Source organism: Equus asinus, chromosome 7 (genome assembly GCF_041296235.1).
Source record: "Equus asinus isolate D_3611 breed Donkey chromosome 7, EquAss-T2T_v2, whole genome shotgun sequence".
Lineage (NCBI taxonomy): Eukaryota > Metazoa > Chordata > Mammalia > Perissodactyla > Equidae > Equus > Equus asinus.
The window spans coordinates 50,944,137-50,968,156 of record NC_091796.1 but is presented as its reverse complement, the minus strand read 5'-3'; the positions used below and the strand labels follow the sequence as shown (position 1 = coordinate 50,968,156).

At 36.0% G+C, this 24,020-nt stretch overlaps 1 protein-coding gene across 1 annotated transcript in view; it reads left to right on the top strand.

The window, feature by feature from the left end:
- Positions 1-18,385, top strand: part of SMCHD1 (structural maintenance of chromosomes flexible hinge domain containing 1) — a 136,693-nt gene extending 118,308 nt beyond the window's left edge. Inside the window, exons 46-48 of the mRNA XM_014832868.3 lie at positions 9,038-9,196; positions 9,491-9,593; positions 17,306-18,385. Of these exons, the coding sequence (XP_014688354.2) occupies positions 9,038-9,196; positions 9,491-9,593; positions 17,306-17,330 (287 nt within the window). The 3' untranslated portion in view covers positions 17,331-18,385. The remainder of the gene's footprint in view (positions 1-9,037; positions 9,197-9,490; positions 9,594-17,305) is intronic.
- The last annotated feature ends 5,635 nt before the right edge of the window (positions 18,386-24,020 follow it).

The following is a 24,020-nucleotide window of genomic DNA, read 5'->3' as shown; positions in this document are numbered from 1 at the left end:
TCTCTATGTCTATGTTCTGAAGTGCATATTTTTTACCGAACGTCTCCTACAGGTCATTACCTGTTTGCTCTTAATTTTATATAGTTCTTATATATAGTTCTTAATTTTATGTAGTTCTAATATGATTGCATATGTCCTTTCCTGGCAAAAACCAGTTTGTTGTTAACTTTAAAAATAATGGTAAATTATGGTAAAATACACACAACATAAAATGTACCATCTTAACCATTTTTAAGTGTACAGTTCAGTAAAGTACATTCACATTGTTTATACAACCATTCTCCAGAAATCTTTTCATTTTGCAAAATTGATGTACCCATTAGACAGCAACTCCCCATTCCCCTTTCCTCCCATGCCCCTGGCAACTACCAGTTTCCGTCTCTGTGCATTTGACTACTCTAGGCACCTCATGGAAGTGGAATCATACAGTATTTGCCCTTTTGTGTCTGGCTTATTTCACTTAGCATAATATCCTCCAGGTACATGCATGTTGTAGCATCTGTCAGAATTTCCTTTCTTTTTAAGGCTGAATAATAGTCTGTTGAATATATCTACCACATATTGTTGTTAACTTTTAGTAAAATATAATACACATATAGAAAAGTGCACATTTCATAAACATACATACAGCTTGACAAATTGTCACAAAATGAATACTTCCCCTGTATTAAGAAATAGAACATTATCAGCACCACAGAGGCTTCTCAGGCCCTCTTCCTGTCACTGCCCAACCCCCTCGCCAAAGGATAATTACTTTCTTGACTTAAAACAGCATAGCGTAGTTTCGCTCATTTTTGTACTTTATGTAGATAGAATCATGTAACCCATACTTCTTTGTGTGTCTGGCTTTATTTGTTCAACACTATGTATGTACTTGTAGCTCATTTTCATTACAGGATGGTATTTTATTGTGTAAATACCCCACAATGTATTCTTTATTCTTGTATTGAAGAATTTGGGTAGTGTCCAGTTATGGGTTATTACTTTAACCCCAACACTATTTAAAATAGTAAGTTGAGAAAGACGGTGGGAAGAAGATTGTTTTGTATTCTTTTCTGAGATGATCAGTCAGCTGCAGCTATAGGAGAAGACACAGGAGAGGCTCCAGAAAACAAAAGTTTGTTATACTCACAGGTCCTCGAGGCAGGAGGTGTGGTGCTGCATGCCATGCAGGGCCATGTGGAAAAACACCAGGGTGGTCAGGAGGCAGAAAATAGGAACAAGGAGTGCTTAGGCCACCACCTTTATTGGGGTTTCCACAGGAAAGCAAGGCCTGACAGGGTAAACAGTTTAGGATTGACTAGTTTGAATAATTTCGAGTGGGCTTTGGGCTCTAGGCATAGTCTCTAACTAAGTGCCTGGTACTTGGTCCTGAGATGCTTAAGGCAGAGGACTAGCTTCTTGGGGTGCAGGAGCCAGATAGAGGAGATTTGGCTCTGTATTGGCTAGTTTGCATATCAAAGGCATGCTAGTCCCTGGAGGGGCAGTCTTGTCAGCCAGAAAGGTTTTTTAAGATGTCAAAACATCATAGTATACAGAAAATTATATACAACATAAAGTTTCATACTCTGTTTATGATGGCAGTGAATGCATGCAAAATATCTTCTCTGTAGAAAAGGAGTGAACATCTAAACAAACTGATAAGAAATCAGAGACAACAATTCAGCTAGGGGCAGTGAATCAGAATAAAAAGCCTCAACCCTTATCCGCTCTAGCACTACAGTGGATCCCAAACCAGAAGGAATTACCTGTGAAACAAAGTACGCAGGTGACATCTTGACAGAATGTCCAGTTTACCTGGGCCTCTGAATGTCTGTGTAACAGTAAGGCATTATCTATAGATCTTTGAGAAGATAAGATTATAATTAAAGATCCCTGTGCCCTACTGGTTGTCAAATATGTAAGGTAAACAAATAATGCAAGGATTTCAAAATTAAAAGTTAATTATTCTTGATAAGTACCTTCAAAGATACACTCCACATACAGACTAATGATTCAACAGTAAGAACTCAAACATTAGACATACGGTTTAGAAAGTCAAATGAGACGATTTAAGATTACTCATCTGTATAAGGTACTTTTGATTGTCAGCAGGAGCAACCGGTCCTGACCATTTTAAGCAAAACAGAAATGTATTGGGAAGAAAGGGAAGAAATCACAGATTCAGAGGAGATTGGAAACAGCCAAGACAAAAATAAGGATGGCTCTGGGACATAAGCAGGTTGAGTTCCTTGCACCTTCACCCATGACTCAGATCCCACAACTCCAAGGAGAGAGAAATTCCCTCCTGAATTAGCCAGCCATAGTTAGGGTCAGATAGAATAGATGGCTTTGAGGAACCTCCTCTTTGTGTATTGTCGGATTGTTTGCAGTGAAAAAGCAATTTTGAAGTAGACTACCACCACAAAAATTGTTTACTACTAGCACAATTAAAAGTAGAGTGTTTGTCTTCTACTTTTGCCTACACAGTGTTTTGCACTATAGTATTTGATATGAGGTCATGAAATAAGAGCAAATAAAATCCGAGAAAAATATGAGTATTTACATGGTATAAAATAAGATGATTAAAAATAAGACTTTGAATAGCATGTAAATATGCTAAGTTCTTTAATTAAAAGGCAAAGACACTCAGATTTAAAAAATCTAGTCCCAGGATATATGAAAATAGCTGTCACTTATTGAGTGTTTAATATGTGCCAGGAAGTATGGTAAGTTAGATAAAGTGAGTAAAGAGAGACCTGTGAAAATTTAAATGACTTATGCAAACCCACATGGTCAGTAAACTATAGAACAGGAATCAAACCCAGAGCCATCTGTATCTAAAGGCTGTCTCTCTCCATGACACTGCTTTACATTCTTTACAAAAATCCCCTTCTGAACAAAATACGAGGTAAAATTGAAGAATAAACAGAGATGTAAACATTAAATAGAAGAAATCGCAGGTAACAGTGTAAGTGCCAAAGTTAACTTCAAGGCACAGCACTAAAAGGACAAAGAAATTCATTTTGATAACAGATGTATTCCATACTAGAGGTCCAAAAGTCAGTAAACTTAATGCAATAAATTAGAAAATCAAAATTCTTGGGGCTGGCCCCATGGCTGAGTGGTTAAGCTCACACGTTCCACTTCGGTGGCCCAGGACTTGCCAATTTGGATCCTGAGAGTGGATCTAGCACCACTCACCAAACCCTACTATGGCAGCATCCCACATAGAAGAAGTAGAATGACCTACAACTAGGATACACAACTACGTACTGGGGCATTGGGGAGGAGAGGAAAAAAAGGAAGATTAGCAATAGATGTTAGCTCAAGGCCAATCTTCCTCACCAAAAAGAAAACATCTTAGAACTGTTGCTAATACAGAGATGGAAACATTATTATGAGAAACCATTAATCCATGACAGGTTGTTAGTCAAAAAACAAGAAATGTCTACCTAATAAGTTGTAACACCAGGACTGTCTTAAATATTTATAGAATATATCACAAAAATTGCTCATAATTTCAGTTGATCAGATTGCTGCTGAGCTACAACAAGACTAAAAACTATAAAAAACAAAATTTAGGATACTTTTTTTTAACATAAAAAGTAATAGAACTAAAAATTAACTTATTCTTTTCTTCCCAAGTAACCCCAAATAGTGGACATTTAGAAACAACTATTTTGTCAAAAAAAAAAAGTTTAAATATTAAAGAGAACAAGAACTTTACAAATTAGACTTAAGAGAAATGAAAATAGCTGAGATCAAATGTAAATATACAAGCTTAATGCATTTATTATTAAATGAGGAAAAAAATAAACTAATCATTCGACCCAAATGACAGGAGGGAAAAAATACATCTCAAGAAACAAACACAACCAAATAAATAAATTAGAAAAAAGAAAACCCTTGTATTGAATATATAATTCTTAACAATGGCCTTTGGGCAAAAACAAATACAAAAGGAGTAATGGCTCAGACTGTGTATTCAGACATAGAGATTTCTTAGGTTTTCATGCTACTCCTTAGCATCTCCAAATAAAATCGACTGAATTCTAGAAAATTACAAATGAACAAAATTGATATAAATAGGGCAGAAAACTTACATAGACCATTATCTGAGAAAGTGTTCAAAAAGTTAACCCCACCCTATAGGTTTTTCATAAGTCAATTGAAAATTTTAAATATAATTTGTTGCAGAATAAGATAAATATGGAGATTACCCAGGTCATCTTATGAAACTAATAACAAACCTGTTTCCACAAATGTCACCAAAAAGGAAAACTTAGATTAACACTCTTCACTTGTGTTCAGGAAGTTCTGGGCACAGTTAAATAGAAATAAGAAATCTCAATATTTAAGGGAAGAGTTTCTTTTAATATTCCCTTTATAATGGTTTTGCCTCAAATATGTGTGTGGCTGGCTTCTTGTTCTTCCAGTTCTGTGCTCTAATGTCACACCTTCAAAGAGAACTTCGATGATCACCCTGTTAAAATAGAAGCGCTCACCTTGGAGAGAAGGGCTTTTTGACAGAGAAGTACTGGAAGAAGTGAGAAAAGAAAATATTTCATAGTTAATTTTTTGAAGTTTATATGAAAATTTTAAAACATCATGAAGAAAATGGAAAGACAAATGACAAACTGGGGGAAAAAATTTCGACATATAGTAGGCAAAGGCTATAGTCTTACTATTAAAAGCAACCTTTAAAATCAGGGGAAAAAAGCCAAGACTAATAGAAAAGTGGGTGGATGACATAAGCAATTTTCAATGAAATAAAATAGTTGATGTTCGAAGGCTTAATTTTGTACCAGTGCTGTGTTAAGCTTGTCACTTGAGTTATTTCATGCACTACTCTTCTCATTTTGCAGGTGAGGAAGTTGAGGTTCAGAAAGGTTCGATAGCTTTCCCAGGTTCGGAACGTGTGTGTGTTCTATCTTCTCAGTGAAGCAAAAGAGTAGACAGAAAAAGGTTTTATTTCCAGATTATGTGATTGAGATAAATTTCTTCTCCATTATTATTTTCTATATATTTTTCTAAATCTGCCTCAGTCTGTTTGTGTCACTTTGATAATCAAAAAAAATTTACTAATTGTTTTTAATACTCATATTCTTTGAACCAGTAATTGATCTTCTCGGAAACATGCCTAACTAAACAATCCTAAATACAGACTAGACTTTTTTTTTTTAACTCATAAATATTAGAGCCTTGTTTTTCGAGCAAAACAATAGAAATGTTAAATCCTTTCATTGAATTTATTCTCTGGGAAATGTCTATTACAATGTTAAATGGAAAGTGGATAGAAAATATCACATGTGTCAAAAATTAAACCTGCAAATTTGTGGAATGAAAAAGATAAGAAAAAAGTGAGGCAGTAGACCTACAGGTTTTCCCCAACCTTCCTTCTTTTCTGTACTATCCCAAGTTTTCTATAGAGATCTTGTAAGTAGAGATACTTTTTTTTTTTTAAGGAAGATTAGCCCTAAGCTAACATCTGCTGCCAGTCCTCCTCTTTTTGCTGAGGAAGACTGGCCCTGAGCTAACATTCGTGCCCATCTTCCTCTACTTTATATGTGGGACGCCTACCACAGCATGGCTTGCCAAGTGGTGCCATGTCCGCACCCAGGATCTGAACTGGCGAACCCCACGCCACCAAAGCGGAACGTGAGAACTTAACCGCTGCACCACCAGGCCAGCCCCTAGAAATAGTTTTTTAAAAAGTCTTAAAAGAAATTAACTATGGCCATTGCAGAAGCCAGGATATGGACAGAAGAAAGAAAGAAGAGTTGTTAATAGCAGCTGAAGAGAGGAAAAGCATTTTAAAATAACTTAAAAGTAATCAATATGTAGTTTATAACTGTGATATAATCAACTCATTAACACTTTTATTATGTTCATATATTCCAAATATGTATTCTGCATCTAGTCAGCCTAGACATTATTTACACTTTATTATTATCATGCTTAATAATTCTAATATTTAACCTTTCAATTGTTACAGTCCACACTTACTGGTTTTTTTTTGTTGTTAAGTAAAATCATTTTTAATATTTTTAGAAATAATGACTAAGAATATTTAAGTTCTGTGGTTTTCAGGGCAAAGGATATTTTGCTTTGTTTTGTTTTATTATGGAAATAAATAGAGAAGTATAATGAACTCCCATGGACCTGTCAGCTACCCACTTTTATTTCATCTATACCCATCTCTCTCTCAACTTGCCACCCTCCTGCTCTGCCCAGATGAACTATTTTGAAGCAAACGGTGCAGAGATTCTAGTCTATTTTTTTGCATAATTTTTTCCCAGTCACAAGTCCTTATCAGTTTTTTGCCAGTAAAGTTTTTAGAATCATGTAGAACATAAAGTTTGAAGAGACCTAAATATTATTTAGTAAAGTCTACCTACCCATGTACAGTGGTAAAGTTGCTTCTGGGGCTGGCTCCATGGCCAAATGGTTAAGTTTGCGCATTCTGCTTCACTGGCCTGGGGTTTCACGGGTTCAGATCCTGGGCGCAGACCTAGCACTGCTTGTCAAGCCATGCTGAGGCGGCGTCCCACATGGCAGAGCCAGAAGGACCTACAGCTAGAGTATACAACTCTATACTGGGGGGGCTTTAGGGAGAAGAAGGAAAAAAAAAAAAGAAGATTGACAGCAAATGTTAGCTCAGGTGCCAATCTTTAAAAAAAGAAAGTTGCTTCTGCCTTGTAAGCAACCTTAAATACTTGCCTAATAACAGGGATTCAGGTGAATTTTCAATTCTTTTGTGTTATTTTTAGTAGCTTTGCTTACATGATCTTTCCTCTAGATATATTAAAATAATCTGTATCTTTCTTTTTTCTCTCTTTTTTTTTGCTGGGGAAGATTCACCCTGAGCTAACATCTGTTGCCAATCTTCCTCTTTTTTTTTTTTTTAATGTGAGCCACTGCCATAGCATGGCCACTGACAGGTGAGAGGTATGGTTCCACACCTGGGAAGTGAACTTGGGCCACCAAAGCAGAGCATGCCAAACTTCAACCAGTAGGCCATTGAGGCTGGCCCTATCTTTCTTAATATGTATCATACAAAAATTAGTACATTTTGTAATTTTAGCTTTCTTCCCTTTATATGAACTAATTTTTAAAAGGTTTTGCTGTTTTCACAGTAAAGCTTCATTGCCATCAGTTTTTTCCTTAGATAATTGAAATTTTCAGATAACATATAATATAAAAACTCTAAAATCATTAGTAAACAGAATTAAATTGAATTTTGAGTTGTTCTCTTTGGCAAAATTCTATTAAAGGAGTTAAGAAAGACACCATGGTAAATAGAAGTTACATTTTATATACAAAAAATTGGGGGCCAGCCCCAGTGGCCTAGTGGTGAAGTTCAGCATGCTCTGCTTTGGGGACCCAGGTTCAGTTCCCAGGCACAGACCTATACCACTCATCTGTCAGTGGCCATTCTGTCATGGCAGATCACATACAAAAAGAGGACGATTGGCAATGGATGTTAGCTCAGAGTGAATCTTCCTCAGCAAAGAAAAAAAATTTAGGCTTAATAAGGCATATTAAATTAAGCTGCTACTGGCTATCTTATGCATAAAATATGAAACTACTTACTATTAGTGCGGCATTTAATGGGAAGTATTCAATGTTCCATCTTTGTTTATAAATAACAAGACTAGTGTTCTACTAAAGCTTTTGAATACACTAATTTCTTCAGTATTTAAAAGGTAAAAGAACCTCATAACTAATTTATTATATTAATAATCAGAATTTCAACCCTTAACGACCTGAAGTTTTGTGTATTGCCTTCTAAATAGGGGCAGCATCTCTGACATATGGGTCTGGACATAATTTTGTAACTCATTCAGATAAAAATAAGTGTTATTTTATGAACATAGAAAACATTAATATCAATTGGAAGTTCTGTCAGACCAGAAAACCAAAGTTTTTTCTAGATACCTTTTTAAGAGTTCCCATGAAATCATAAGGAATTATGGAACATAAGGACCTTGTCATCACTCAGTTACACATCTAGAATTTGTATTTAAATATATAAATATGTTCATAAGCATACAAAGACGTGCATGTATGTATGTACTCACTCATTCTAAGTGTGGATTCCCAGAATGCTGGATAGTTCTCTTTTTAAAATAGTGTTCTTGACCCTTAAAGTGTAGAATGTCTCATGTTGTATCTGATGTACTCTAAGTCTTAACAAATATACATAGTGGTTTACATAAAAAACTGTGGAAGAAGTTATTGTTAAATGTTTGGGCATTTGTATGCCCATTCCCATGAATATTGATCATCTTTTTGTGTGACTACAGTCTCAAAGGGCCAGATAGTAAATATCTTAGGTTTTGTGAACCAAGAGGCGAAATCGAGAGTATTATGAGAGTATTTATATAATCATTTAGAATCTAACCATTTAAAACCGTATAAACCATTCTTTGTGTGTGGGCTATAGTTTGCTGACTTCTGGACTGGAGTGTAGTCACTATGTATAATATTTAATGTCTAGTAAATCATACAGGCAATAAATAGTCTCAAACTTGAATAATGTAATAAATTTTTAGATCAAGTGATTTTAGGAAAGTTAACTTTTTTGAAAATTAAGTATTTTATTAAAAGCGCATTTTTGAAAGCTTTGTTTCAGATAATGGTCCTGTCTGCTGAAAGCAGTGATTTTCTAACAGTAGTATATTTAATGCATCCTCCCACCCCACAAATTTCTCTGTGTGGAATTAGATTGAATACTGCATATCAAACAGGATGTAAACATTGAGAGTGATCCAATTCATAGAGCACTTTTATATAGAAAACTCTTTCTAAGAGAGAAAGAAATTTAAGGTCAAACAATTAAAGAAAATTAAAATTTAACAAGCACCAGTCTTGTTCTAGAGTCTAAACTGTGTTTTTTTATTTCGTTTCTTTACATTGAATGTTTTGTGACTTCAAAAGTAATTCCCACATGTTACTATAACACTATACTCAGTCTTGCTAATTCTTCTTGCCTAAAACACTGATTTGATATGGTGTCAGTAGTTTTAATCAAATGTCTTTGGTTTCTTTTCAGATCTTCTTCAGCAGTATCGTACTGCTGTGTGCAAGTTGGGCGCTGTGAATGATGACCTTAATGGTCAGTTAGAGTACCTTCACACGCCTGATATGAAGAAGAAAAAACAAGAACTCGATGAACAAGAGAAAAACCTGAAACTAATAGAGCAAAAACTAGGTATGTGCTTACTTTTTGTTAACTTCTACTCTGCATGGAGATAATATTTATGATGAAAGTTCAACTACAGAAAGAAAGAGTATGAATGATCCGAAACTTAAATTGACAGACACTCCTGGCCTCCAAGTTATCTGATCAAGGGTTGTAAACTGTTCTCTCAGCAGGAGTAGTAAGAAGCATTTTCAGTATTGTTTATTAATTCTTTTTCTATAAATTACGATATATTTGCTTTATTTTGCTTATAATAATTCCAGTCTTTTTAGAGTTAATTTTTTATATTTTCTGTCTTTACAGGTATGACTCCCACACGTAAGTGTAGTGATTCATTGCGTCATCCAATGGCTGATTGTCCAATTCCTCCTAAAAGAATGAGAAGAGACACTACAAGACAAAATAGGTGAGTCTCTTATGACCTGAGAGTTATTGGTTAGTTTATCCATGCTCTTGGCTCATCATATTTTAAAAATAGTGTGAGTTTATTTCTGATTTCCTCCTTGAGCCAGAATTGGTTTTTTGTTTTTTTAATTTAACCAAGCAATGGATAATGAAGATAAGACATAGTCGTTATATTCTCCTTGGATACTCCCAGTTTTCTAGATGATTTTTGCAAATCATTTGGTATTTTTATGTTGTAAGTCACTGTTAAGATTTAAATTGTAGGAGCCGGCCCGGTGGCGCAGTGGTTAAGTTCGCACGTTCCCCTTCGGCAGCCTGGGGTTCTCCAGTTCCATCCCGGGTGTGGACATGGCACCGTGCAGGAAGCCATGCTGTGGCAGGTGTCCCACATATAAAGTAGAGGAAGATGGGCACGAATGTTAGCTCAGGGCCAGTCTGCCTCAGCAAAAAGAGGAGGATTGGCAGCAGATAGTAGCTCAGGGCTAATCTTCCTCAAAAAAAAAAAAGATTTAAATTGCTTTTCTGTTGTTTGGCTTAACTTTCAAATATACTGCATTCTGTTTCATAGGATCAGCAACTTGATAAATACAGAATATGCAAAATCATGTGTACGTTACTTATTTAAAAATTCCTTATTTGTAATGTTTGGTTTAGAAAATCAGATACCATTTAGCTCAGAAAAAAAACAACAAGGTCAACTGCAGCCTAAGTCAATGAAGAAAACTGTGCTTTTTAGAGTAGATAACAGTAAAGGCCATTCCACAGAAGGATACCGCAATACTAAGGATTCTTGTACATTATTTCAAAAGGTTTAAATATAGACTCTACCTAAATAAGTTTCTCTTATTGACCTTAGAGGAGTTCCTTTGAGACTGTGGTGTTTGGAATTGGTATTCCATGCCCTACCCATCTGCACATTCTACATTTATTCAGTAGCTCTTTGAGTGTTCATTTTGTGCTATATGTTGCCAAGTGAAGAAAAGTGACATGGTTCTTGCCCCCATGGGCAAAAGAAGGACAATTCAAAAAAAGTAAACATTTTTCTACATATAAACGTATAGAATAATGTTAAATTTTATGAAAGAAAAAAGGATGAAGTAATGTAAAATAATGGGGAAACTGTATTGGTTGTCAGGAAAGATGCATTTTAGCAGAGAACTGAAGGATAAGAAGAAGCCAGCCATATAGGGATTGGTTTCAGTCAGAGGGAAAATAGCTATGAAAGCTCTGAGAAAATAAGCATGGCATATTTGGGGAACTGAGAAGATGCTTGTATGACTAAAGCATGGTGGGCCAAGAGGGAGAGGGTCCCAAGATATGGTTGGAGAGGTAGGCAGAAGACAGATTACACACCTCCCCTCTCCAAAATCATGTTGCATAGAATTCTGAAATGAAATTCTTTATCTTCCAAGTCCATTGATATCCTTGAGTACTTAACATTGTGTGCTAGCAGGGGAGAAAAAGTGTCTTGGAATATCTGCCTTTAAACTAAATCAAGGAGGAGAGCTACTGAAATGATAATGAGATTGTAAGAATACAGTACTCATCAATATGAGAGAGGTGTTTCCACACATGTGGGCATGTGAATGTTGTATGTTTATTATGGGCACACCATATATGGAAACTATTAAGCCAGTCGTTGAAAGTGTGTTGGGGCAACTTAGCATCAGAAAGAATATTTGCAATGGATTTAAACACATAGAGATTTTACAAGTCATGAGTTCAAAATGATGCAAAAAAAATCTTTATTTACCACTATTGGCAGTTGGTCTAGCAGAACTCAGTATTCTGAAAATTGATGTTTTCATACAGAAAAGACGTGTTCTTTCTTTCTCATACGAGCTCTTTCAAGGTAACCACATAACTGGAGAAAGTTCTTTATAAAAGTTCTTTTTTATAAAGTTCTTTATATAAGAATAAAGTACAACAGGCATGATAAAATTAAAACATCACAATTTTGCCATCCCTAATAAAATAATAGATCTAGGCAATAATCATCAAGCGATACCCAAATTATTAGGTAGAAGGTTGACAGGTAAACTTAATAATGGAAAGATCAGATTGACATTCCTGAACCCACTGATTGGTCTTAGCAACACTAAAAAAAACCAGGACATTTGCTGTTAGAGTCTGCCCTCCATATCACTGAGGTCTTGCATCTGCAGGTTGAAAGGCCTGTGCTGGTTGTGTCTGTACTGAACGCATACAGACTTTTTTTCTTGTCATTATTCCCTAAACAATACAGTATAACGACTATTTACATTGTATTAGATATTATAGGTAATCTAGAGATGATTTAAAGTATGCGGGAAGATGTGCATAGGTTGTATGCAAATACTACGCCATTTATATAAAGAACTTGAGCATCCCTGAAATTTGGTATCTGCAGGGGTCCTGGAACCAATCCCCCCTGCAGATACCAGGGGACGACTGTACATGAATCTAATGAAGCTTCTAGTCAGCCTTTCTCAACTTAAGTTCTGTTGAAGAATCAAGCACTGCAGAAAACTGAGTAGCTCTTTTCCCTAGAATGGTACATAATTGTTAACATTCTAGATGCATAGGAAGGAAATGAATTCATTGCATACAATAGATGCCTTTAGGCATTACAGATTAAATCTCTCAGAAATTTGAGAAGAGCTCAATTTAACTACAAGCGTATAGGAAACAAGGAGAATTTAGGAACAACTTAAATGATGCCACCAAGAAGCAATCAGGCAAATCTAGAATGTCAAGAATGGGACATTTTATAGGACAAATGACTGGTTTTGTTAATAATGACATAAAAGAAGGGTAGGAAGAAGGATGACCTTTGTTATAGAATGAAAGTGATTGAAAGAGAATAATCAAATGCGATGTGTAGACCTTGTTTGTATCCAGATTTGAGTTTAACTTTAAAATAACTTTGAAAAAATCTGGAGAAATTTTATTATCGCTTAGATGTTAGATTTATTAAGAAATTATTAATTTGTGTCTAACAGCAGCATAGTATTTATGTTAAAGTAAATATACAGTTAGAAATATGTGCTAAGGTGTGTTTATCAGTTAAATATTACGTGATGTTTGGGATATACTCTAAAATATTGCAGGAGGAAAAACAGTGACAGGATATCAAAACAAGATTGGGTAAAATGTTATAATTAATGAAGCTTGAAATAGGCGCTCATTATATTACTCTCTGCTTTTACGTAGGTTTGCCGTAATTTTTCTTGCTTGCTTTTTTTTTTTTTTTGAGGAAGATTAGCCCTGAGCTAACATCTGCTGCCAATTCTCCTCTTTTTCCTGAGGAAGACTGCCCCTGAGCTAACAATCTGTTCCCATCTTCCTCTATTTTATGTGGGACGCCTGCCACAGCATGGCTTGACAAGCAGGGCTTAGGTCCACACCTGGGATCTGAACTGGCAAACCCTGGGCCACCGAAACGGAACATGCAAACTTAACCGCTGCACCACCGGGCCAGCCCCGGTTTGCCATAATTTTTAAAGAAGTGTTTTATGAAAGGTGGGGAGCATTTTTCCAGTTTTCTAAGAGACCAGATGAGGAAATTTCTGCTGTGCAGTTCTAGACTGAAGTACATTTTCTTGAGGCTACACCACAGCCTCAGCACTGAGTTAGCCCAAGACGTTGCAGTTACTGCAGAATTACAACTGATGTCATTGATTTGGATCTTGTTAAGATTTTATGGCAATTCAGAGGTGGTATGGCCTAAAGTGTATTTTTCAGTTTATCATGAAGTTGTTAGCAGTACTAGTGTTGTTTTTATTAAAGTCATACATGTTTTAAATCAAATGATATAGACTTAGTATCATGCTGTGTATTGTGAGCCACACATGTAATGTAAAATTTTCTAGGAGCCATATTAAAAGGAAACAGATTAATTTTAATAATAAATTTTATTGAACCCAGTCTACAAAATATTATCATTGTACCATATTGTAAATAGTATAAAAATTTTTATTAACAAGATATTTTAAATTCATTTTTTCATATAAAGTCTTTGAAATTCAGAGGACAGCAAATTGCTATTAGGACTAGCTAAATTACAAGTGCTCTGGAGCCACATGTAGGTAGTGGCTACCAGACTGGACAGCACACGTTTAGAAAGAGGTTATGATGACGAACTCTTGTATCCTCTGCATCCTCAGCCCATCCCATTCCCCAGAGGCAACCTTTGTTTTAACTGTAGTAGTTACTCTGTTTTTGCCTCCAGTTTTTTATATATTTATGACTGTCTTGTTTTATCAGCTTTCAGACAGTACAGCTCACCTGACCCCTTGGTGTGGAGGTCTGTTTTGCCTGACCCACTTAATGACTTTTGGATTGAGTTGTTCAGAATTATTTTAGAACTTGAACTTTATTGGATTATTTAGTTATATTCTATCCTGCAACCACAACGAAGTCCTCTATGCTTTTCTCAAAGGTAGAAAGCCGTAAACAACGTATATGATTATGGCTGTGTAAATATTTGCAGTAGGCAAACTGTGTTCTAGGATTACATTTTCTTCTCTCTAAGGTTCTGATGTCATGACCCTTGCTTAGAGCCACCAGTCAGTGTTCCAAACATCAAAGTCAAATAAATCTTCCATACTGTGTCAGTTCTTAAAATCATGGTAAATTTTAATTCTTATTTAGATTGTTTCTTGGATGTTGTTAATTTTTCTGGAGTTCCTTTCTTTCTTTTGTAACTATTTATCTTGATCACATGTGCTTCTTCTTGCTGCAGTGACTAGTAACTATGTAGGCTTCCTGGGTCTTCCTTGGCTGCTCTCTTGGGTTGAATCCACTGTTTCTTGAATTGCTTGTCTTTTTCTCTCTTACAACTTCCTTAGGAAAAATGTGTAGAAAGAAACTTGGAGCCCTTGCATGTATGAAAATGTTTTCTTTCTTCTCTTACATTTGATCGAAGTTTTCTGGAGATAGCAGGATAGAAACAAGAATAGAATATACTAAAGGTGGTACTGCGAAATAGTTGAGAGACCATGGGAGCTAGTCTGCCTGATGGAACCCCAGAGAGACTATGGACTTGGTCAGGAAAATCCAGACCAAAACAGGGGGGATGGGAGAAAAATGGAAAAGGAGAGGAAGACACCAACTAGAATATGCCACATTTTCAGCCCAAAACTTTGAAAACTTTGTTCCCTTGTTTCTAAGCATTAAAGTGCCACTGCAGAGTTAGATAACAATAGTGATTAGTTAATTAAATGTTGGTCTAGTGGCTTCAGGGAGAGTTGGTGGCACCCAAGAGGCTCGTCTAATGCTGGCATTCAAAGAGGTGCCAGCCTGAGAGCTGGCTCTGCAGCCCCACGCTTAAACCAAAGCCTGCTGGTGGTCTACTGACCCTGCTCTGCCCTGTCCCACTTAAAATTCCCACTCACGGGAGACTTGATGGGAAAACAGTTCCGCTTTTATAGCAGCAAAAGAAATCCAGGCCAGCAACATCAGCATAATTGTACAACCAAGAATCCTTACATGTATGAGGGGAGTTAACAATGTGGGAGGGAAAATCCAAGATACATAGCAAAACCAACCCCAGAGGATGATTCAACAGAATGCTTTAAAAATTATAATTCCTAATTGGATTGCAGAAGGAGTTAACTTCATGAAACTCAGAGGGTATTAGGAGAAAGATACAGCCAGGAGAAGATGACAGATTATAAATACTGTTGCTGAAATAAAAAATTCACGGAACTAAAGTCAAGGGAACTTCCCAGAAAAATAGAAAAAAATATACATGAGGTGAAAGAAAGAGATGTAGAGAACCAATTCAGACTATCAAGAATCCTAGAAAGAAGAAGATGGAGAAGGAAAAATATGTGCAAGAGAACTTACCAGGGAAGAATGAAAGGGCCCATTGAATGCCCAGCCCAGTGACTGACATAAGATGCGCCAAGATAACTCATAGTAAAATTGTAGAATATCAAGAAAGGAGGAAGAGTATAAATGTTTTCAGAGAGCAAAAGAGAACCGTACTGTCAGTATGGTCATCCCTTGGTATCTGCAGGGGATTGTTTCCAGGACACACACACAAGTGCGTGCACGCACACACAAGTCCTTAGTCTGCCTTCCACATCCGTGGGGCCCACATCCACAGATTGTGAACATAGTACACGATCTCTGGTTGGTTGAGTCTGCGGATGCAGAACTCGTGGATATGGAGGGCTGACTACAGCTTTTGGCACACAGAAAATAAACACAAAAAAGTTAGCCATTGTTGTTTAGCTTTGTGGTGAAAATGTTAGAAGGATTAGGTTGAAAATTTGGTATTTATCTAGCCTATGGCTTCCTCCCTTGTGCATCCTGCTTATCTTTGGAAAATTTTAAATCACTTTAAATTTCCATTTAAAACCGAAATTTCTTCATTTAAAATTTATGGGGCCTGCCCAGTGGCATAGCGATTAAGTTCATGTGCTCCACTCTGGCCTGGGGTTCGCCAGTTCGGATCCTAGATGTGGACCTAGCACCACTCACCAAGCCATGCTGTGGTAGGCGTCCTACATGTAAAATAGAGGAAGATGAGCACGGATGTTAGCTCAGGGCCAGTCTTCCTCAGCAAAAAGAGGAGGACTGGCAGCAGATGTTAGTTAGCTCAGGGCCAATCCTCAAAAAAAAAAAAAAAAAAATTTAAATCACTGGTAATTTCCTTATCCGCAATTTCCACCTAGTCTCCGTAAATCTTGAACTAATAATTCTCTCACTATCTCAGAAATGTTAGAGCATTTGAAACTAAAGTATCTTAACATTATTGAAACAATCGAGGACAAATTTAACAGTAGGAAATTAGCAACGTAATATGTGTGTATGTGTATTTATATGTTTTTGTTTATAATTGTATATATATATTACATGGTTAATTATTTTTAGCTTTTATAGAGATTACATACCGTATTTTATCAACTCTGAGCAGCAACTATAAGAAACACCATTATTTCATGAAACCTTCAAGAAAAACACTGCAGATTAACTCATAACATTATAAGGTGGATTTCAGAGTGTAAAGTGTGGAAAAAATGTGAATCTTAGAATCAACAAAATATGCTTAGCAGTATACATAGTAGACTCATTGTCTTCAATAGAGGCTTCAGTTTCCTAATTCATTTTCTACTCCTCAAGGTGTTACAAATTAGCTCTTTATCAAAAATGTTTATCTTCTATTTGGAGATGACAGTTCAGGGAAGTATCACTAGAAAATAAAGTATTTAGATATATCTGAATAAGGAAATATCTGCATAGATATATACCAAAGTGTTCACTGTGTTCATCTCTGTGTGAATGGAATTATGGATATTTTTAAATGTTTTTTGTTTGCTTGTCTTTATTTTGTGACTTTCCTGTAATATGCATTATAATTCCTGCTAATTTTTAAAATAGTAATTTCATTTTAGGAAAGGGGAAAAGTAAGTGAAAATCTACAGAATTTGGGTCTGAGCTATACCATTCCAAAGAAGTAATAGTAACACAAAGTACCTGCTCTTTTCTCTATTTATGTTAACTACTGCTTTTATTTTGCAGCTTTTTTTCCTTATTTTTTGCATACATATGAAATAAGTGATTATGTACAAGGATTGAATTAAATTTTATACCAACAATTATCGTAATTAATAGAACATAAATAGTTCTATTGGCTGTTTAACCATCCATATCTGATGAAGGAGTTCAGAAAGGAAACCTTTGGTACAGAAAACTTAACTATGTTTTTTTCCCCACTTTTACCAGGATTATAACCAAAACAGATGTGTGAAAGGTGACAGAGAAGAGGGGGCCATTGGTCTCACTAAGAATGCACTGCCTTCTGCAGCTCTGTTTCAGAAGACCAAGAGGGTGACTTACCAGACTGAGCATTTCTGGGGACGATACAAGTATCTGGGCATGCATTTCCATGTCTATCCAGATGGGACTAGAAACAGCCATTCAATTTTATGAATCTCACTGGACAGAATGCATTTACTGGAATTATTCCAGTCAGCATGCCCTTTGGTTGTCATTATCTTGCAAATGTGTCAGAGGAAAATGTGCAAATATGGTAGTGACTGTAAAACTGGCACGTAGCATTTATTAGTCCTCAAGAAAAGTGTCTGTACTATTTTGCAGTTTGTTTATCATGGATATGCTAGAACTGTTTCTTGAAAACAAACCTTTGTTTATACACAAACAAACCTTTTGTGTGAATGTATTTAACAAAACTGTTTTGTCTGTTGTGTCTAAGGAAAGTTCTAGAAGTTAGGTATTTAATTGTAAATATGTGAGGAAATTCTTAATGAAGAATTCAGAATAAAAATAGAAAAAGCACAGGTATCTGGGAAATCGAATGTTAAGATACATGGAAAAAAATTGATAAGTGAACTTGTGACACCAGTAGCATTTTAAATTTCTAAAGACTTACCCTGTGTATATATATATAAAATATGCAGCAGCATCAATTTTTATGAGTATTGTTTGACTTTATTAATACTAGATTATATAGTCTCAGTTTTAATTCTACATTTACATTATTTTGTAATTTTTTATTACTATTTTTAAAGAACTGAAGAAGTTGTACACTCCTGCATTAATACAATAAGGATTTTGTTAGAAAATTGCTGCGAAAGCATTTGGATTGTGTATTAATTCAAGCTAATGTATGTCAATATGTATGTCTTTGTGTAAGTCCAGGACTGTTGGTCTGTGAAGTTATTTTGTAAGGAAATACTTTTGGTACAGTTTTGTGTCCCAGGAAATGTGTGTGTTTTTTAAATCCTTTCTGAATATACCGTGAGGTTAATAAAGAGGATTGTTTCTTCCCTATTGAACAGATAAGTGTTTTCCTTTTTTAAATTGAAAACTCCATAAAAGTTACCTTGGTAAAGTCTATTATGCTATGAACCTATCTTTATAATTGGAAGTCATTTAACTGTTTTGTTGAACAAAGAAACAAAATGGCAGTAATAGAATTAGGTAAAAGCAAGGTTGGATTCCTTTTAAGTGAAACTACTTTTTATTAGTTAAATTATTAAATATTAGTGCCAAAAAGATAAACAGGGAGAAAGAACACTATACATGAAGACACTAAGGCAGAAAAGACAGCATCTCTTTGGAAGGAGCTCAGTCTGACTAGAGTGCAATGGAAAATAAAATGAGCTCTGAGTTGGCACTAGATCACTGAAGCTTTGGGCTTTTAAGGAAATAGTGAATCAGTATAAGTAATTACAAGTTTTTCAGCAGTCTTAATCGAAACTGTGTTTTAAGAATTGAATATAGAGAGAGGGTGACGTTCACCATGACAGCATGAGGAGCTCCGCTGACCCTGCTCCCCAGTAAAACTGGTGAAAAGTAGAAAAAGCAACCATTTAAATCTCTGGGAATGGTCCTAAGGGCAAACAGCAAATGAAACATCTGTTCAAGAAAATCTATGAAAATTCTGTAAGACAAATGAGCATCTGTGGCATTTTGAACCAAGCTTGATTGCTCCCTTCCCACCTCCCAGCTCAGCCAAAACTCCACTCCAGATCACTGCAGCCAAGAACCCTGGGCCCCCTCCATCTTCCAGCCAGAGGGTTTTCTTTACAGGAGTAGTAAGACGCTAGTGTTTCTCATTCTGCCCCCAGCTGCTTTTGCTGAAACTAAGTCCCAGGTCAATGTGGTCAACAGGTGAGGGCTCACCTCTTCCACCAAGGCCCCACCTGTGTAATGGAGGCTCTGTGTTGGGCATGGCATGCTGAGAATAATGGAGTCTTGTTAGCCCTTCCTCTGGCTCATGAGGGATGGTTCCACCCCAGGAGAAGAAAGCCAAGAGGATCTCAGACTGCCCTCTCTGCTGCACTCAGTTCCTAGAGCAGAGGTGTCACTCAAAAGTATGTCGTCATCCCTAGCTCCAGAGCCCTGGGTCTGAGATTTTGTTTAGAGAAGGGGAGAGAAGCATGAAAAACAGATACCTCCTAGTCTCTTCCCTAAGGAACTGATTTCATTTACAACAGAGCAGAGAGAAGTTTAAATCTAACAGCATTCTCTTAAAACAGTGAAGGCTGTGGTATAGAAAATTGGAAAGAGGTACATAAATCAAGTGAAGATATAGTCTAGATTATAGGCTGGCTAGTTTGCAGGAGAGAACTGGGGGATAAGACAGCTGGGAGAAGTCACTGTGGGGCATATGCAAAGCTGTGCCACCCAAAGAGGAACATCAGACGCTTAACACTGAGGTAGTAGGATGAGGGAATAGATCACTAAAATAATCCAGCCAGTCACTAAGTAAACAAGGAAATAAGCCCCAGAGACGGGTAAACCAATACCCAGAGTTCCTACAATGATATCCAAAATGTAGATTTTTCCTACAAAAATTTATGAGACATGCAAAGAAACAGGAAAGTATGACTCACACTGGAAATAAAACAGGTAGCAGAAACTGCCTGTGAGAGCAAGTAGATGTCAGAATTAACAGAAAGATATTTCAAAGTACCCATTATAAATATGTTCACAGAACTAAAGGGAAGCTTGATTAAAGAATTAAAGTACAATGACAATGTCTTGTCAAAGAATATCAGCAAATAGAATTTTTTTCTAAGAATTATATGGAAATTTTGGAGTTGAATAGTACAATAACTGGAAAAAGCAATTTGCTAGAGGAGATCAACAGATTTGAACTGGCAGAAGAGAGAATTAGTGAACCTGAAGACAGATTGATAGAGAGTATGCAGGCTGAACAGAGGAAAAAGAATAAAGAAAAATGAGCAGAGGCTCAGAGAAATGTGAGACAACATTAAGCACACCAACGTATGTATAATAGGAGGACTAGAAGGAGAGGAGGGAAAGAAGGGAGTATTAAAAAAAATTTTAAGAAATAATGGCTGTGGGGCTGGCCCCGTGGCCGAGTGGTTAAGTTCGCACGCTCCGCTGCAGGCGGCCCAGTGTTTCGTCGGTTCGAATCCTGGGCGCGGACATGGCACTGCTCATCAAACCACGCTGAGGCAGCGTCCCACATGCCACAACTAGAAGGACCCACAACGAAGAATATACAACTATGTACTGGGGGGCTTTGGGGAGAAAAAGGAAAAATAAAATCTTTAAAAAAAAAAAAAAAGAAATAATGGCTGATAACTTCACAAATTTATTGAAAAACAATAACCTACACATCCAGGAAGTTCAATGAACTCCACATAAGATAAACACAAAGAGACCCACAGAGACAGCAAATGCCAAAAGTCAAAGATGAGGAAAAAACTTTGAAAGCAGTAAGAGTAAAGTTACACACCCCTTACAAGGAAATCCCAGTAAGATTAACAGCTAGCTTCTCAGCAGGAATAGTGAAGACTATAGGGCATTGGGATAACATATTCAAAGTGCTCAAAGGGAAAAAAGCTGTCAAGAATTATGTATCCAGCAAAGCTATTGTTCAAAAATGAAGGCAAAATAATGACTTTCCTAGATAAGCAGAAACAATTCATTGCTAGCCAAGCCCATCTAAGAAGAAATAGTAAAGGAAATTTTTCAGGATGAAAGCAAAGTGACCTGAGATGGTAACGCAAATCCACATAAAAAACACAATAAAGGTAATTATGTAGTTTACACTATTGATGCATATTTTTTCTTTTTTCTCTTAAGTGATTTGATATACAATTGTATTAAATAATATATTCTTGGGCCTATAGTATGTAGAAATATATTTACCAATAACAGCATAAAGGAGGTGGGTGAGAGCAAAGCTGTAATGGGCTAAGGCTATGAAGACAGATGGTAAAGTAACAATTCTAACAATGTATTGTTGAGTTTGTAACATTAATAGATGTAATATAGGTAATAATAATACCACAAAAAGGTGAAAGGAATAAAGCTATATAGGAGAAACTGTTCTATATATTACTGGAATGAAGCTAGTATAAATCTGAAACTGACTCTAATAAGATATGTATGGTAAACTCTAGAGCAACCATTAAAAAAACTTGAAAAAATGTAGTGAAAATATCATTAACGAAATTAAAATGCTACATACTATGGACTTATCTTCCCCTCTAAATTCCTGTGTTGAAGCTCTGACCCCCAAGGTGACTGTGTCTGGTGACAAAGTCTTTAGGAGGTATTTAAGGTTAAATGAAGTAATAAATGTGGGGCCCTAATTTGATAGGACTTTGGCCTTATACAAAGAGGATAAGAGAGTGATATCTCTCTCCCACCCACCCCTTCACCATGTGAGAACACAGAAGATGGCCATATGTAAACACTACATCAATAACAACATTAAATGTGAATGGATTACACAGTCCAACCAAGAGACAGAGGTTGCCAGATTGGATTTTTTTTAAATGATCCAACTATATGTTACTTACAGAAGACATGCTTTAGATTCGAAGACACAAATAGATTAAAAGGATGGAAAAAGATACATCATGCAAACAGCAATCACAGGAAATCTGGAGTGGTTATACTAATATCAGATAAAATAGACTTTAAAATAAAAAATATTAGAGATAAAAGGAAGATTTTATGATAATAAAAGGGTCAACCCATGAAGAAGATATAACTATTGTAAGTGTATATGCATCTAATAACCGAGCACCAAAATACATGAAGCACAAACTGACAGAAATGAAGAAAGACAATTCAACAATATTGGAGACTATGTACCCCATTTTCTATTTTTTTTTAAAGATTGGCACCTGAGCTAACATTTGTTGCCAATCTTTGTGTTTTGTTTTTTTTTTTTACCTCTTCTTCTCCCCAAAGCCCCCCCAGTACATCACTGTATATTCTAGTTGTACATCCTCTGGTTGTGCTATGTGGGATGCCACTTCAGCATGGCTTGATGAACAGTGCCATGTCCGTGCCTGGGATCCAAACTGGTGAAACCCTGGGCCACCGAAGCAGAGTGTGCACACTTAACCACTTTGCCGCAGGGCCGGCCCCCCCCCATCCCATTTTCAATAATGGATAAAACAACTAAACATAATATCAACAACAAAATAGAAAACTTAACACTATGAACCAACTAGACTTAACACATATAGAAGATTCCACCCAACAACAACAATATGCGCTCTTCTCAAGCACATATAGAACATTCTTCAGTATAGACTGTAGGCTAGGCCATAAAACAAACCTCAACAAATTACTTTGAGATGAGTGAAAACCAACACACAACATACCAAAACAGGGTTCACAGCAACACAGTGGTTAGAGGGAAACTTACAGCTATAAATGACTACATTACGAGAAAAAAAGATCTGAAATCAATAACCTAATCTTTCTCTGTAAGACACTGGATAAGAGGAGAAAACTAACCCTAAAGTAAGCAGAATGAAGAAAATAATAAAGGTTAGAGTGGAAATGAATAGAATGAAATAGTGATTAGAAATAAAATGGAGAAAAGCAATGAAACCAAAAGTTGGTTCTTTGAAAAGATGAACAAAATTTACAAACCTTTAGCTAGTTTGACCAAGAAAAAGAATATACGAGAATAGAGAAGACACTAGAATTAGAAATGAAAGAGGGACACTACTACTGACCTGACATAAATAAAAAAGATGATGAAGGAATACAATAAGTAATTGTATGTGAACAAATTAAATAGCTTAGATGAAATGGACAAATTCCTAGAAAGACACAAACTACTGGAACTGGCTCAAGAAGAAATAGACAATGTGAATAGCCCTATAACAGGTGAAGAGATTGAATTAATAATAATAATAATGAAACTACCCACAAAGAAAGCCCAGGCCAAGATGGCTTTACTACTGAATACTACCAAGCATTTAAAGAAGAATTAATACCAATTCTTCATGAACTCTTCCAAAAAATTGGAGTAAATACTTATCTCTTTCTATGAGGCCAGTAGTACCATGATAATCAAAACTAGACAAAGATGTCACAAGAAAAAACTATAGGCCAATATCTCTTATGAACATGGATTCAAAAATCCTCAGCAAAATAGTAGCAAAACAAATCCAGCAACATACAAAAATAATTATACACCCTGACCAAGTAGGATTTATCCCAGGAATGCAAGATTGGGTTAACATCTGAAAATGAATTGATGTAATAAATCATATCAATAGAAGTTTTAAAATCACACAATCATGTCCATAGATACAGAAAAAACATTTATCAAAATCCAACACTTTTCATAATAAAAAACCTTAAGTAGTAATATAAGGGCATTTCTTCAACCTGATAAAGGTCACCTATGAAAAACCCAGAGCTAATGTCATGCTTAATGGTGAAAGACAGGATGCTTTTCCTCTAAGATCAGGAACAAGACAAGGATATCTGTTCTTGCCACTTTTATTCAACATTATACTAGAGGTTCTAGCCAGGGCAATTAGGCAAGAAAAAGAAATAAACACCATTCCAGATTGGAAAGGAAGAAGTGGAACTATCTCTGTTTGTATATGACATGATCTTGTATATAGAAAACCCTGAAGAATCCACTAAAAAGCCATTAGAACTAACAAATGAGCTCAGCAAG